Source organism: Stegastes partitus, unplaced genomic scaffold (genome assembly GCF_000690725.1).
Source record: "Stegastes partitus isolate 25-593 unplaced genomic scaffold, Stegastes_partitus-1.0.2 Scaffold9, whole genome shotgun sequence".
Taxonomy (NCBI): domain Eukaryota; kingdom Metazoa; phylum Chordata; class Actinopteri; family Pomacentridae; genus Stegastes; species Stegastes partitus.
In genome coordinates, this window is record NW_007577740.1 from 1,443,646 (window position 1) to 1,460,726 (window position 17,081).

General features: G+C 42.3%; 1 protein-coding gene across 2 annotated transcripts; it reads right to left on the minus strand.

The window, feature by feature from the left end:
* Positions 1–1,232: 1,232 nt before the first annotated feature.
* On the minus strand, positions 1,233–13,716 carry thbs1b (thrombospondin 1b). Of its 2 annotated transcripts, none has more exons than XM_008284819.1 (23): positions 13,477–13,716; positions 13,268–13,348; positions 12,491–13,050; positions 12,190–12,265; positions 11,767–11,850; positions 11,491–11,600; positions 10,816–10,941; positions 9,680–9,776; positions 8,630–8,803; positions 8,229–8,405; positions 7,967–8,140; positions 7,581–7,708; positions 7,308–7,460; positions 6,826–7,044; positions 6,602–6,709; positions 6,056–6,215; positions 5,797–5,915; positions 4,602–4,836; positions 4,235–4,462; positions 3,803–4,074; positions 3,615–3,712; positions 3,368–3,507; positions 1,233–3,254 (listed from the first exon to the last, which is right to left on the minus strand). In XM_008284819.1, exons 2-23 carry the CDS (start codon positions 13,329–13,331, stop codon positions 3,247–3,249), a joined length of 3,510 nt encoding a protein of 1,169 aa, XP_008283041.1. In that variant the 5' UTR covers positions 13,332–13,348; positions 13,477–13,716; the 3' UTR covers positions 1,233–3,246. The 2 variants fall into 2 exon arrangements, with proteins under 2 accessions (XP_008283041.1, XP_008283030.1); XM_008284808.1 differs by having other exon boundaries at positions 13,268–13,352.
* Between the last annotated feature and the right edge of the window lie 3,365 nt (positions 13,717–17,081).

Sequence of the window (17,081 nt, forward strand, 5' to 3'; positions counted from 1 at the left end):
CATTTCTATGCAACTAAAGTGCATTATTAATTATTTTGTTTTAGGAAAACATCATTTTAGATTTACAGCAACTGTATAAGCCACGGAGTCCCTGTAAAGAGCCAGGAGTTGAAGAAGGTATAAGTCAGTAACTGAACCTTCACCCAGTAAACCAGAGTTCCATTAGGGACCTTTAGACTTAAGCTTCACTTTTACTTGTTTATTTTCAGTTTTCTCTCACCTGGTTAGGTCTGGCCACTAAAACTTGGCTGGCTTTGGTGAATGCCTTCACAGCAATAACTACATGTTACAAACTTCATGTAACATCTGATTAGTTGGCTTAAAAGCAGCTCAAGTGGAGCAGTATGATAAATAGCAAAAATATGTTCATTAAACACGTATTTGTGATATGTCACAAACAAACTAAAAAAATACATTTACTTCAAAACAAAATTGAGAATTGCAATTAAGTGGCATAAGAGTGCAATTTTGTGAAAACAGGATTGGGCTGAATGTCTCCAATATTACAACTTGCCATTGTGTAGCATACATTAGTCTACAGTGTTTGAACAGAGTTGTAGTTGAGCTGATGTGCTTGAACAATTGGAGTCCTGTATTCACATCTAGTTCGTGTAGAAGCCCATTGCAGATGAAGCTTTTGGCCCCATTATGTCCTCTACAACTGATCTGTGCACCATCCAGTGCAGAAACATTAAAGCAGTGATGGATGGATGGGTGGTAATAGTGCAGAAGCAACCAAACTATAGTGGTAGAAGAGATGTATTTTGTCCATCACGTTATTATTTTAGTCCCTGTGTACTGCAATTCAGCCAATGTCAAGGTCTGGGTCAACCTAATATTTGCAGATCGCAGACAGGTCATGCACATCAAGCTAAGAAGACGATGTCCGTGTCACATTCCTCATGTGGCCTTCATCATAGAGACCATGTTTGCCTCCATGCAGAGAGAAAGACCTGAAAGTACAAGTCTGTCTGGGCTTCAGAGAAAGTCAGCAGGCGTTTCAGGTGTTGAGTTTAGAAGCTACAGTAGCCCCAATCAAACCTGGATGCCTTTGCGGTGTATTCCAGTGGGAAGAGGTTCACAAAGTCTTTTCTGAGTCAGTCACCAGTTTGTGTTTGTAAATCATGACTATCTCCACGTCATCAAAACAAGTTCTAGACTCCATGACTGTAGGACTTGGATGCAAAAAAAGCAAAATATTTCCACTCTGGCAAACAAAAGCACAGACAGGCTTGAGAATTTTAACAACTATTTATTGTCTTAAAGTATGTAACAAAATAGTCGCTATGAATAAAAACAGCATTTTGCTTTGTACAACTAAGAAAATGTTTACAGACAAGCCAAACTAATTGTACAAAAATAATGGTAACATTGATATACATTAACAAAAAAAAAAGGTAAAAACGATAAAGAACAGAACATCCTCACGTCAGTGTGCAAACCGTTTATACAGATGGACGTGTGGCCTTTTGTAAGACAACAGATCCTGATAAATTATTTAAATAGCATTTTTCTACACACACACACACGCAGACGCACGCACACACACGCACACACACGCACACGCACACACACACACACGCACACACACACATGAATCAACATCTCACAAACAGCTAAGACAAACAGAACAATAATTTATCTGCTAAAACCGCATTGGACATACATGATAAAGCAAAATTATAAAAAAAGAAGTCTCCCATTTACTGTCATTTTTACTGGCGTAGATCATGGGACTGGGAGTTCTGCTGCGTTTGTAGATATGAAATGTCATAGTATTTACAGCTCATGCTACAGTAGCACTTAGATGTCCATCATTTCAAAGGTATATGAAAAAGTACTCAGGTTGTGTTTTGTTTGATCAAATTATACAACAGCAATGAGGTAATAATTGTACATCAAAGATTTCCTTTGTTTTTCATCTCTCTCTGAAGAAAAGGCACACAAGTCACATACACTTCATACTAAGTAGCCCTATCTGAAGAATACCTATCACTTTGTACAGTGGGAGATGATAGACAATAACAAGAGCATGCATCTTGTGCCTGACAGTTGACTTGACCTGATTGTGGATCAGTTTTCACTGTGATATAACTACTGGGATTGGAAGGATTTTATTTACTTTTTCAAAGTATCCAAATCTTGTTTACTGCCTACATTGTAGGCACAGTCAATAAATTACATGTATTTACATCTTTTTTATATTAAAATCCCTAAAAGCTGAGGGAGATTAATCTCTTCAATGACTATGGTTTGGATGTGAGATCGGGAATATTCTCGGGGGAGAACTGGCTCTAGCAATTGTTTTGTGAAACAGAATCCTCGTATTTTTACTTACTGGTTTAATATGGGAAGATCACCACTTCCATCTAGTCCTGAGAGTTGTTTAGATAACCAGACAACATCAGCAAAACCTATTATACTTGTATGTAAAAGATAGCTCACATAAATTTGCCATTTTTGTCTCCACAGTTGTTCTCTACAGAGATTCTTAGGTAGATAGGTAGAAGAACTTTCTTGTTCCATTCATCGCTAGTCTTCCACACACAGTACATGCATGAACACAAACATCCAACATCACATTCTCATTGTTTCTAACTCCCAACAGATATCTTAAGCTGCAAGTCTTTAACAACACAAATTCCTAAAAAATAATAATGCTGTCTTCATCCTTTGAGTCCTCAAAAGTTGTATCATTCAGAATCTACATCCTGGTTGGTCTTGTAAAGCAAAGGATATATTCAGTTTTTTTTCTTTGGGATGTCCATCCAGAAAGTAAGGTAGAAAGGCACACAGGCTGAAGAAGTGAGATAGAAAGACAGAGAGAGATGTGAAAGGCTTGGAAGTGCATAGTTATCTATGAGGAGCCGTTCCCACACAGAGATGAATGAGGTCTTTCAGAGAGTAGGATACCAGGTAATGCTGGGATTGAAAGGAGATGGTGTCCTAATGGCAAAGCCAAAGGGCTTCTTGTATTTTTTCTCCAGCTCTCCCTGCTCTCATGGATGCTAAGGGTGGTAGAGTAGGGGCTCTCTGATCCTCAACTGGCAGTCAGCTGGTTGGTGCTCTGCCCAAACCAGCTTCAAGTTACCCTGAGGCAGACCACATGCCCTTCGCTCCGTCTGAGTGTGCGTGCCACAGAAGAAAGAGTTGCGGAGATCGGTCCCTGGACTTTGCATGAGAATATATAAGTTCATACTTTATACAAAAAAGGTGCATTCCTCAGAGCTTCCTGCGCTGCGCCGTTCATGCATCTGTTAAAAGAAGCAGACATAATATGAAAAGTGTGCACACAGACTCCACAGAGGCATTCATTTCAGCAGATCAAGTGCATGCACACTTAAGTTGATTTTAAAGAAAGACTTACCTCTGCATTCATACTTGAGGTCTGAGAAGTATACCATCTCTTGAGAGAAGACAAAAAGACCTAGTCTGCCACCTGCATATGTCTTGTCATAGATGCTGCCAGAATCTGCCATGATCTTCTTACCCTCGTACATCACAACTCTGTGGGAATACAGGACAAATGAAAGATGGTCCAAGTCCTGACATTTCAACATAAAGTAACGTGAGGAGTAATTACGTATGGGGATTCATTAATTATCTCTGCTCACCGAATATGTCCTGTTCTCGGCCTATGGATCAGATGCCATCTGTAGGCAGTAAAATCTTTCCATCCAACGTTCTTTGGGTCATGCCAAAGAGTGCGGACCTAAAGCAGGAGGAAATAAACAGTCATTGGTTTACTGGATTTCCTATCACACGGTAAAATCATTTATTGAAGAATAGAAGTGTGGTGTACCTGTCCTGGAGTATTGCCTGTGTGCCAGAGGGCATTCCTGAGGTGTTCTCCTGGGCCGGTAGTGGAATTAACCACTTTAATAGACAGGCCAGAGTAGCCCTGGGCTTTGGTGGGTTTATTTGACCAGTAAGTCTGCGTGATCTGCTTCCACATCACCACATAGAATCTGGAACTGGACTGGTAGCCAAACACAAAGCCAGCATAATCATCATCCCTCTCTGTGTTGATGAAGAAAGTCCCACTGAAGTCCACTGCATTGAACTCATGGTAACCTGATGGAGGAACAAGTGGGAGGGGTGTCAATACAGGACATCAGTAAAACCTGAATGAAAAAGACCATTTGTATCTATCTTTGCATAGTCTGTAGTTCAACTTAAAAAAATAGGTTTGTATTGTGCAGACAATTATGAGATTTTTTTTTTTTTTGCTTACCAACAGCAATGCCAGGGTCGCAGTTGACAGTCTGAACCAACTCCTTGCCCTGATGGCGGACAACCCAGTTAGGATCAATCTGGGAGGTTCCTTTTGGATCCAGAGGAACCATCTGGAACTTGCGGAAGTCTGTCTCACTGATGTCAAAGTTCTCAGGACAGACATCATAGATGTCAGGAACATTGTCTTGATCAAAATCATCTTTGCAAGCATCTCCACGACCATCACCTGAAAAACAGACAGTGCATATCAACTGTTAGTAAAACTCAGGGTCTGTCAACATGCTATGAGCTGTGTTTCTGTGTATTGCTCCTTCTGAACTGTTTAGAGAAATTTGCATTGTGTAGAAGTGGCCTGTTTTGCTCACCATCAGAGTCCAACTGATCAGGGTTGAAGGCCAATCTGCAGTTATCTTTGTCATCAGGGATGCCATCATTATCGTCATCATGGTCGCAGGCGTCTCCCTTGCCGTCCTTGTCATGGTCAGCCTGGTTGGCATTGGGGATGTACGGGCAATTGTCCAAGTTGTTCTGGTGTCCGTCCTCATCGATGTCCTGGTTGCTGTCACACTTGTCTCCCACACGGTCATCATCTGAATCAACCTGCAATGATACAGTGTTTTTTTTCTCCATTAAAGTTATGACCTAATATACGCTTTAAGGGGGCAATAATGCGTTATTATGCTAACAGTTGTGATTACATTACACAACACTTATTTCCTTTCACTGCTGTGTTTCCTGCTGCCTCTGTTCTTAAAGCTCTTGTCCCTTGCTTTCATTAAGCACTTCCTTAGGCTCCAGTCTCTCTTTGCCTCTGTACAGCTGCCAAGCTCAGTTGGTCCAAAATCAAACGTCATTCCACAAGACCGCTCCTCCTACACCATTTGTTTGTTTACCACTGCAAGCATCTACAGTGAAAAGCAAAGTCATGCATGTCCTACTTGGCAGGATGAGGTATACCTTGTGGCATTAAAAAAGAATAGGTGGTAGAGGGACTTGCACAATCAAAAAAATGCTGTTGTTGTAATCTTTGGACAAGCAACCAACATTATTGTAGTGTGCACTTCACTCTTTAAAAATCACATTTGTCTAGACTTGGATGCCCCCCTCCTTCCCCCATCCTTCTCCTGATTTCCGTTGTTCAACACATTCCTATTTCTCAGTGTAGCATGGCACAGGTGGACAGAAAAAGGCCTGTGCTGCGCCGACAGGGCATGCACATACCCCAGGGCCAGCCCATTCCTCAGTAATATCCAGCCTAGGGCCTCTCACCTCACATTAGTCAGCTAACGTCAATGGGCCATTGAAAAGACCCCAAGCCCCCCACCACGCCTTATTGAACTGATGTGCCCCTGAGCTGCATACAGGATTTACTCCACCTTTACATGGCGTGATAAAGCTTAGGCAGCTACACAGGGCAAAGCACTAAGGCTCTCTCTCAATTGAAACAGAGATATATGCTGAGCTAAAGAGAAAGGCAAAGAGATAAATGTGGATTATAGTTGCTGCGTGAGGCGGAAGAAAATTGGTAAGGGTGGTGCATCTGTGTATGTGTCCACACACCTGATCAGGATTATGTTCCAGAGGACAGTTATCGCACATATCTCCCACCCCATCCAGATCTGTGTCTCTCTGATCAACATTGTATACGTAGGGACAGTTGTCCTTCTCATTCAGTATTCCTGGTGAATGAATGGAAACATATTATATGAAAATCCGGCACAGAAGTTCAAAACACACGACTCATAGAGTGCAATCTCACTTCATTACCAACACAAAGATTTCCAGAGGATGTTTTTTTAGTCAAGTTTTCAATTCTCACCATCTCCATCAATGTCCACAGCACATGCATCTCCCTCTCCATTGTTGTCTGTGTCTGTCTGGTCTGGGTTACTGTTGTAGGGGCAGTTGTCACACCGGTCACCCACATCATCACGGTCGTAGTCATACTGTCTGGGATTGTACACGAATGGACAGTTGTCCTGTTTCAAAGAGAGAAAGACAAAGAGTTGATTCTAGGTTTTCAGGTGCAGTTCCTGTCATTTGCTGTCTGAGCCTGTCTGTTTACAGAGAGGAAGCGATGCAGGATTAAAAGGTCCTTTATTTTTAGGCCCTTCCCCAAATCTAATGTTGGGATTAGCAGCACACAGAGCAGCTCCTTCAGAGCTCTACCTCAGCATTGGAATTTGAGGTTTTGGCTCAGGCTATGGAGAAACATTTGCTTTCCTGCTGAGCCTGCCCCCCACCCCACTCATCCACCACCTGCCCTGTTATTAGACAAAATGAATGATGAATGCTAAAATGACAGTTGCAGAAAACACACACATACACTCTCTCTTGCACGGCACCTCTGGAAATTTTTACTTACCCTGTCATCAGGAATACCATCGTTGTCATCATCATTGTCACAAGCATCTCCAATGCCATCCTTATCATAATCTTCCTGTCCTGAGTTAGGGAGGTTAGGACAGTTGTCCTGAATAACAGACAATTGTATAAGTAATTAGACTTTAATTCTCCAACAGCAATTTCTTGAGTAAAAAAAACAAAAAAAAAAACATGTTGGAGCCTTTCAACTTCACCACTATGTACCTTTTTGCAGTGGTAGGTGGCATTCTCCACACAGACCAAGTCAGCATTGGGCCATCCATCCAGGTCTGTGTCCTCTCCACAGATATGGCCATTGCCAGCGTAACCAGGCTTGCACTCACAGCGGTACATGGGATCGGCAAAGTGTCCAAGGTAGTTGCAGCGGGCGTTTTTGTTGCAGTCATGGCTGCCATCGAGGCAAGGATTACGGGGTGTGCACACCTGCAGATTGAGAGAGAATGAATAGGTTGCTGATCAGACTGGCAGTGCATAGCCCACATTCATGACATTCTGCCCTTAGAAAGACAGACATTCATCACAACAAATGAACATGATCCTACCCTGGAGATGCAGGTGTACTTACACCTCACATGCACTGTTCCTGTTATCAGGATTTAATTATCAACTCACATCTCTCTCTGTAAAAGCATTTGCTCTTTGCTGTTGTCTCATTGGCAGTTTGACACAGACAGGACTGTACTTGCCTGTTTATTAGCAGTAGCCTGCTCTACACCTCGGCCAAATGGTTGGAGTCCTGAGTAGCGAGGAGGGCAGGGCAAACAGTTGTAGCCAGGATCTGTATTCTCACAGCGGTGCACGCCATTAAACTCAAAGCAAGCATCTGGGACCTCCTTGCACTGTTTTTAGGAATAAAAGAACCATTGTCATTAAACTTGAGACTTGGCAGATGTTGCAGTAAGCATTAAGACATGTTTGTAGTTAATATAATCATAGGACAAGTGCGATGGAATTTTTACCTCGTCAATATCTTTACACTTGATACCATTGCCAGTATAGCCACCTGGGCACTTTCCACACTTCCAAGAACCGTCAGGGAAACTGGTGCACTTGGCTCCAGCAAAGCAGGGGTTGGACAAGCACCCATCTGTAAACAACAATGCTATCTCATTATCAAGATCCTTCAGATGTAACCTTTTTCATTCAGGTAATTCCCATTCCAGTTATGATCTCATTTTGATGGTAGGTTTAGGTCTATATAAATACAACAAAATAATTAAAACCGTGAGTAGAAAAATATGCTAAAAACATAAATGTCAAATACTGCACGGCAAAAATGTGAACAATAAAATACTGCAGATACATGGACCATGGAGAAGCTCTGTAAGTGATTACAATGACTCACCAATGGGGCAGGCTTTCTTGTTGCACCTCTGATTCTCTTTAGCATCACCGACACACTCTTTACCACCATATTTTGGTGTAGGATCGTTGCACAGGCGTTTACGAGTCTGGACACCACCTCCACAGGTGAGAGTGCATGTATCCCAGGGTGACCAGGGTCCCCAGTTGCCATTGACTGATGGTGATAAGAAGAAACTATGATTCATTTCTGTATACAACAAAATAATTTAGCCAGGCAGTGAATCTAGGATGGTGAAACTTACTGGGACATGCGGACTGCTGACACTTCTCGGTTTGCCGACCCTCTCCCTCACAGTCCTTGCCTCCAAGCTGAGGGGTGGGAGAGTTGCACAGGCGGATACGCGTGATGACACCAGCACCACAGGTAACGGAGCATGATGACCAGGGTGACCAGTGGCTCCAGCTGCCATCCTGCTTGACTGAAGGCCATAAAAAAAGGCCAGAGGTCATTTATCAGGGAGGAAAGTGATGCGTAACTGTGGTATTACGTCATCAGAACAAATAATGTCACACAGATGATGACAGACAAGCAAAACGCCAACTACGATCACACACTGCTACACATGACTTGCTGTGCTGACTGTTAAACATGACATGCTTGTTGTTTGTGTGTGTGGTTGATAGGTATGTTGTGTAAACTCACAGCGCTTGTCACACTCCTGGAGGTAGCAGTCGCGGGTCTGCACAGAGGTGCCCTCGCAGTTGTTATTGATACGGTCGCAAGAGCGCCCACGCTGCTGGATGCCCCGCCCACATGACACGGAACAATGGGTCCATTCAGACCACGGCGACCAGCCGTCCTCTGCATAGTCACTCACTGAGCAGGAGGGAGAGAATATGAGAAAGAGGGGAAGACGGAGACAATAAAAGAGCTATTCCAGTGAGGCAGCACCCCCTTGCAAACACCCCCAAGCCTAAATGAGGAGGGAAAGCTCTTAAAGCGGAGGGCTAATAGTGTGGATTTAGCTGGGACTTAGACACAGAGAAGGCCCTCTGTTCAGAGCAAAGGCAGAGGACTAACACTCTGAGAAACAGAAGGCCCCACTGTCCTCAGGATGCATGGGGATGCCCCACTGGCTTATGTTTTCCTAAAGAGGAAACAGATTTTGAAAACACGTCCCTGGGTGTGTTATGACTTCAACAAGTGGCTGACGTTGGGATGAATGCGGCTTCCCATGTTTATTTAGGTTTTAGGGAAGCATTGCAGCCAAGCCTGCATAGGTATGAAGAACATGTCACTTCTCCTCATGTAAAAGACTGCTTTACTAAACAGTTGACCAATTTTCCATCTCCCTTTAACCAATTTGGCAAATTATAGCTATTTGAACGTGAAGATTCAAAGATGTTTTTGAGCACAAAGCACCAATGTTCCCAACACATAAGCACCCTTTTATTTACTCGGATGTTATTACAGTTAAATCATCTTTTCTCTCCAACAGAAACTTTTACATCTAAGGAAATATTTGTGGCTTTTTGTTTAATGTGGCAAATAACTTAATAAAATGGCTCTCTTAGGGAATGGGGCACCATTTGAATGCTTCGTCTGTGAGTTAAACTGTACTCATTTCAGCATTTGGGGTTATTTATGGAGACATTTGTAGTGCAGGTTTACATGACTGCATTTGCAGTGTACTTTTCTATAGCTTTGCTGGCTCTAACAACATGTTGGACTTTAGTGAAAGGAAATGCTTACGTGTTCCACAGCGTGGGCAGCACTCTCCATCAGGAACAGTAGCATTAGCACAGGGGATCAGGGGGCAGGAGATCTTGCGGCACACAGTAGCAGAGTTCTGCACAAGTACAGAGACAAATTTATGTTAAAAAATACATCATGCAAATAGTACATACGGATATCACCCAAATGCTGCTGCAGTTTTCTTCAAAATTCAATCCTGGTGCTAGATCAAATCCCAATTCCCAAATAGAATTTAGACACTACAAAGAAACGTCAGTAAAGTGGAGTTCATGGTTTTGTGAACCTATTTAAATTTGTGTGTGTTGCAAGTAATTTTTTTTTAATCCAAATCTTAGTCCATGTCCGTGCAACCACCTCATTAAATTCCTTGTTCAGCATCTGAGTTTGCACGGGTTTACAATGCCAGAAAAGCTAAACGAGTTCTGGCTAAGAGCGGAGACCCCTGCAGACAACCACCTGCCCACTGGGTCAGGGGAGGGCGGGAACGAGGCCAAAGTCCTAATAATGGATGTCGGTTTCATCCATGAGCCGGTCTGGGCACTGAGCCCTGAACAAGTAAAGCCAGCCTGCCAGCACAACCTGTGTGGGTGCGCAGGGAATGACTCAGGCATAACAACTGCTTCTAACTATGCATGCTAAGGTTCTCCCTCCTGGATTTGATCACTGAGAGAGAAGAAAGAGGAAATAGGGACAACTGGTGTATCAGTAGAAGGCGAAATGAGGAAATGATGCCCACTGGTGAAATGCAGGGAGCTTCACTGCCAAGTATTTTGTAGCTAAGCCCATCCTTTCTTTCCACTTGTCAGAGCCAAGGTATTGTTCCTAAGTATGGCCAATGCATGACTTAAAGTCTGGTCAGGTCCCTTAAAGCCACAATCAAATTGAACTTCAGACAACAGACCTGTCATTACAACTGTAAAGGCTGTTGGCCTTCTGCCAAGCCGTCACACTACTAATTACTGAGCAGATCAGTTGAGTGGTGGTTAAGGGTGAGCCTCAGTGTTGGTTGTCTTAATATACAAGTGTGTGTTTACATGTAAAGACAAGTCAGAGCATTAAGTGGGTCCTCTCACACATGTGTTTAAGTACTTAACACACAGTACACACTGATGGGAGCACACTGGAGGTCTCACCTGACAAGTGCACTCAGTGCAATCATCGACGGTCCACTCATCTCTGTTCTTGCGCACGATGCCATTGTGGATGCAGACACCACTGTGAATGCCAATGCGGTTTTTAATCAGCTTGTTCTCATCCGTCTGGGGGTATGGGAAAGAAAAGCAGGAACAAAAAAACAGATATTGTTTGTTATGTACTATCATAACAATTACCTTTGCAGAGAGCTACTTCTCCTGGGGGTCTGTATTTACAGTATAATCAAAATATAATTAAAAAGCATGAAAGTAGCTTAAGGGATTTTACCCAGAAAGATGGCAAAGTGCAGCAGCTTAATGTCAGTTCAAATAAAGCTGTATACTGTACAAAGTAAATAGAGTTTTGAAGTGATGCAATAAAATACTTACGCTCTGGTTATTGAAATTAACAATGCAAAAATGTATAGATGATCAAAGATGTCATCAAAGTGTCATTAACAGTGCTGATTTTGTCAAATATACTACAGTTGCCATATCTCTATAGATGAACAAACATAGATATCTAATGTTGTTTTGTTGGACAGCTGTACACACTTGTTGGTGGTGATTCAGAGACCACACACATCTAAAACACACACACGCAGACAGATAGGCAGCCAACAGTCAGACGGTCTCTTGGGCTCTCCCAGACTGTCTGCTGGGTTTTCTACTCACCAGCTGGCGGAGTTCATTGGACAGCTCCTTGACCACCACACCGAGCCCCTTCAGCTCCTTAAACATGCTGACCAGGTCCTCACAGGAGAAGCCGCAAACCATCTGCAGGTCTTCACCAAGACAGAAAAACAGGCACAAACATCAGTGATTGTTAGTTTAAGTCATCTTTTTGGATTCTTGTTCCATTATAGTTTAGTCACAACAGTCTTTAGACTACAAAAGATGTGAACCAGTATAATAAAAAAAAAAAGGCCAGTCACATGCAGCAGTGTTTACCTTTAGTCTTATGTCCAGTGTACTCTGTTCTGATGGCTGAGGACCCGTTAAGGTTCTTCAGGATCATGGTGTCAGTTGTAGCAGCTGAGGGAGAAATAGCACCAAAAATCAGATCTCCTGTCTGTATCTTAATCATTGATTAATTACTGAGAAGGGTATTTGTAGTTAATTTCACATATCCCACAGCACTATAAATTATTTTAAAAAGTAATTATTTACAGAACATCCCAGAGAATATACTTAAAGACCACAGCTCCCTGAGATATTTGCAATCTAGCATTCCTCTGTGACAAGTGGGAAACTGTTTAGCAGAGCGTTTTATGTAGAAATCAGAGACAAATTAAGTGTGATAGAACTTGGCAGTACATGAAAAAAAAAGAGCAATTAGTAAACACACAAGACGTCTCGGCCATGATTACTCACAGCTTTGGCATCCTTTGTTGCGGAGGATGGCGTCCAGTGTTGTTCCAAACACAAACCGCACGTTTTGTAGGACCCCCTGCAAACACCAATGTTCAGTTTAGACTATCAGCCGGTGCAACAGAATATTAAAACTCTTATCAGTGCATCACACTAAAAATATTTAAACATCATTCTGTCGTAACGTGTGCGTTTTTACGCATTTGGATACAATTACGCATGAAGTGAGAGGAGACTAAACCGCTTCGGTGGAATCACAATTCACTCTCCAGACTTAAAACTCTATAACGGCTCGTGTTCTCACCATGAATCTGTCCTTTACAGCTCCTTTGCCCACCCTGAGGCGCGCGCTGGCCGGAGTTTCCTGCGTCAGGATGCTTTGAATTGGCGCATCCAACTCGGCGGTGTTCACTTCGTCGCATCCCGCGTAAAGCTGCGCCCGGTCCTCCTGCACGAACAGCGTGATGTTCTTCCATTGACCTGTCGCCAGATCCACATCTTCGATGGAAACTACCTGCTGCTTGTTCTCGGTGGAGAAAACGATGTCCAAGGTGTTTGCTTTGCCATTGGAGACGATCTCAAACACTGGCCCAGAGCCATCCTGCTTCTCCACAGTCAGGAGGCTTCCCCTGGTCCGTTTGGACTGCTTGAAGTTGAGCAGGAGGAGGAAACCCCTCTCGGCATGGATGGAATCGATCAGGTCCCTAAAGGCGCTCTCGGGGACTGGGGGGATCAGGTCCGGGTTGAAGATCTTGTAGGCGGGGCTGTACGGGTCGTCTCCTTTCACCAGTGTGACCCCATGGTTCGTACTGGGGACGTGGATGAGCTCAAACAAGTCATATACGCTATTGTCGTCTCGACTCTCTGCGGGTGAATAACAAGAAGCAATCAGCCTTTGTCTGGCAGAGCACTGGAATTGTGCTGGTTTTAATTTTCAGTTAACTTCAAGCAGTTCAAAGTCACATCAGCTTCTCTTTTTTTCATGTAATAAGCAGTACTCACAGAAGTATCTAAAAAGTGAATTATTATTCCGAGAAGTTTAACAAGTTCAAGTTGAAGCAGTCACTTTAGCCAAACTCACCTGCGACTCTCGCACTCTCACAGGTCCAAAGCATCAACAGCAAAAATATTCCTGTCAGCTTCATGGTGAAACACCAGCCTGCTGTCTGGACACATAAAAACACAACAGTCTGACCCTTTCTCAAATATCAATGTCACACAAAGTCAATGTGCAACAGGTTGAATCTAAAATAATGCAACAGATGCAGCTGCAGAATATTTGCCACTCACCTGTTTCACTAGAACAGTAGATCCAAGGTAATAAAATCCCGCAAAAATATTTAGAAGTCCAGCAATATTCCTTAAGAGTGTTTTTTTTCTTTTCTTTTTTCTTTTTTGCCAAATTATTTAAAAGATGGAAGTTCCACAGTGAAAAGCACGAAAATAAAATCTGCCGTGTTTTTTCTTATTTGAAAACTTGTCTTTTCTGCTATCGGCCGCTAAAAAACTCCCTTTTAAGCCGAGGGGGGACAAAGTGCTATTTAAATAGTTTGATGCCATTCCTAAGAAGTGGCCTCGTCCAATCACGGTGAGGGGAGAAAAAGGGACGAGCTTATCCTCTTAGTGCAGAGAGAGAGAGAGAGAGAGAGAGAGAGAGAGAGAGAGAGAGGGAGAGAGAGAAGGAAAGGCGCTGTCTATTGCGGGACCAGGCGCAGCTTCAGTGCGCTGCTGCCCTCAGACTCTGAACGCAGCAGTGTTTCCTCTCAGCGTCCATCCATCAGTGCGCACAGGCATCTCCACCTCAAGGACACTGATAGAGACTCCACAAATCACTGCCATATTCACATGTCGCATTCAAAAAGAAGTGTCAGAAAACGCAAAATCACTCTAACAATCCTTGTGTCACTCTACAAACTCTAGTCATTGCACTCTTCATTTCCATTACAGCTCCTGCGTCTTCAGCAGCTGTAATATTCCAGGAACACATACTACAACATTCCCATAGACAGACTGTGTGCATCTGGTTCGTGCAGTGTATGTTTGCAAAGACATTTAACTTTTTTTTTTATCAGTGTCCCCTCTAATGCTTTGTCTGTGATGTAATTTATTGTAAATTAACAATTTTGTTTTGGATTTCGAATCCTGTTTATTACGAGATTTAATTGACTTTTTTCCCCTTCTTCTTACACGTCATATATCAGAATATAGCAGATCATATCAGGTCTGGACAGTGCTGAGTTTCAGTCACAGATTTCCTCAGCTCGTTGCAGTTCCAGCTCCACCCGCTAGGAGCCGACGTGAGTTCACTGCAGAGGCGCCTGAGGCAGTTCAAGGTGTTGCTGCTGCTGCTGCACACCTCAACTCCCATTCACCTTTACACTGGCTTCTTGTACAAATGAATATCCAAATGTAGTATACATATGATTAATGTCACGTTTTTTTTTTAGTGAGCCAGACATCAGCCTCATGCTTTAGTGTCACTGAGCAAGGCAGTAAGATTCTGTTAAAGGAGAATTATAACAAAAAGGGATAAAGGGAATATAAACTTCTATACAAAATGAGGCAAAAGCTTCTTCAAGCAGTGACTTAAGGATGACCCAAGTTCTGCCATTCTGTGCTGGACACCAGAAATCCTTCCTCACAGTCCACAAACTGGTTCATACTGGTTTAAGAGCTCCAAGACACACACTCACTGGCTGCTTTGTTAGGTACACCTGTGGAAACCTAATGCAATCCAATACAACAGCTCTGCTAAATAGCTTTACAATGCTTCTGCATTTTCTGTTTTTGTTATTAAATGTTTGGTGGTTCTACTTTATGATGATGCGTGAGGGCATCATGGGAGGTGCTGGTGTGCTGTGTTAATGGGGTGTACAAGTTTAGAGATCAAGCAGTTTGGCCGATAATCAGATATGATATTCAGCAGTATTTAAACTTAATAGAGCTTGTATTATTCTAAATTTTGACACCAAGATTTAAATTTTTAATGCAAATGAGTGTTGGTTCCAAATATCAGTTATTGGTCTCCTTGATAACTATAAACATCAGGCCTTAAAAAAGTGATATGAGTGTAAAAGCTTATATCACTGTGCACAAAAGCTCAAATGTTTAAAGCAATTAATGAAAAAAGGAAAAGAAACCTTTGAGATGGCTTAAACTTTTTATATCCACAGTCTTAAGCTGCTAGTTTAGAATATTTAGGTCATAATTTCAAACATGCTGCACAGACGCCCTATAAGAAATGTCCCTGCATGTGCCAACATTACACCATAACGATGCATCTTTATTAGAAAGTAGTTCAGTGGTGTGTCGTGAGAGCAGCTGGTCCTCAGTCCTGACCTCTCTGTGTAAACAGATCTCAGCTTTACACATTAAAGTTCACAAGCTGTTATGATAAGTTTTATGTGGTAGAATAATCTAAACCAAACAGTCACTAAACTGTTTATACTGAATAAGGACATTACTGTCAGTTTATAAGACGCTTTTCTGTTTTATTTACAGTACACGATGATGAGATAAATATATTGGCTGTAACACCATTCCAGTGTATTCCTCTTGTGCTGAGATCACTTCCACTAACTCGTATCTATCAGTCTGCCAAATCTAACCCTGCTGACATGTTTTGCTGGTAGAGATTCACGGTGTCTTGTCCACCTCCAATCATGTTGCAAGTGGTTCTGTTTTGGTGCTGTGGAAGTTTAACCTCATAAATGTGGCACTTCAGTGGATTCCTAATGCATGCATCATCTGTGATAGTCTGTCACTGGATAATCTCTGATTCATTTGTTTTAAAAAAAAAAACACAAAAAACCCCCCCCAAAAAACAAATAATACAGATCCTTGTTCATTGTTTCAAAACCAAAACAAAAAAACAACAACAATCAGACACAGTCAACTTTTGGTAATGCTACAGATTTATAAAATGGCCATCTTGTTGCTTATTTTGATTTTTTTTTCACTTCTGCTTTCGGTCTGTTCACTGTTCTATGTTCTGTCTCAAATTTTTAAAAAAATGGAAAAAGAAGAGGTTTTTTTGGAGTTTCTTGTTTTACATTTGGACACAAAAAACACATATAGACCACTTTGGTTTTGACTTTTAGCTTCAAAAAAAAAGGAAAAAAAAAAGAAGGGAGAATCACCAGAAATAGAAAATGGACCTTTTCTGATTGTTTTGTTGTTTGTTTGTTTTAATCACATTTGAGTTTTTTTTCCCCATTCCTAATTTTAAACATGAACGGATTAACATGTTTCAATTTTGTCTTAATTACAAGTAAATAGTGAATTATCCACTAATACCCAGAAACACAATCGCTGCCCTTTGAAGTGGAAGATGCATTGATGCCCCACCCCGTCATTCTTCGTCTGCCAGAATAATAATATTTCCCTTTTCAGTCTGTATTAAGGTGAGATTTAGAAGAGAGACATATTAAGACATGATAAACAAAGAAGAAAGGGAAAATGCTGAAGCAAATGTTTCCTCTGCTCTGCCTTTACCTTGTTGACAGTAGACAGAGCCACCAATGACAGATAGTCGTTCATTTTGCTGCACCTTAACAAAGAGAATCTCTTTTGACTCGACACAGGAGTGTAATTTATCCACTTGATGCATAACACACATGCTTTTCTATGTAATGTGACAGGCTTCAGAGCCGTGAGTTTCACAGACAGGTGTGTGACGATGCTGTAAGCTGGTTTAGACGTTGGGGATGAAGCTGCACCCTGAGGGGTCCTGAGGTCGAAGCTGACTCCTGTGGTGCCTGGGAGTCTGTCTCAGATCAGAACCATGGATGGAAACTGTAGGTGGCTTGTTTCAGCCTGTGGAGGATACACTGTCACTGCCTCAGGTGCCAGGACACTTGACGTGTCAGCAGCGTAACAGGAAAGTGAGGCGATAA

What these genes read in the sequence shown, in the direction of transcription:
- thbs1b (XM_008284819.1), bottom strand. Translation starts at nt 13,331, where the DNA reads ATGAAGCTGACAGGAATATTTTTGCTGTTGATGCTTTGGACCTGTGAG. An exon ending in CAACAAAGGATGCCAAAGCT is followed by an intron (nt 11,851 to 12,189) that starts GTGAGTAATCAT and finishes TTTCTCCCTCAG; the next exon opens with CTGCTACAACTGACACCATG. An exon ending in CCAGGAGTGTGACAAGCGCT is followed by an intron (nt 8,406 to 8,629) that starts GTGAGTTTACAC and finishes TATGGCCTTCAG; the next exon opens with TCAAGCAGGATGGCAGCTGG.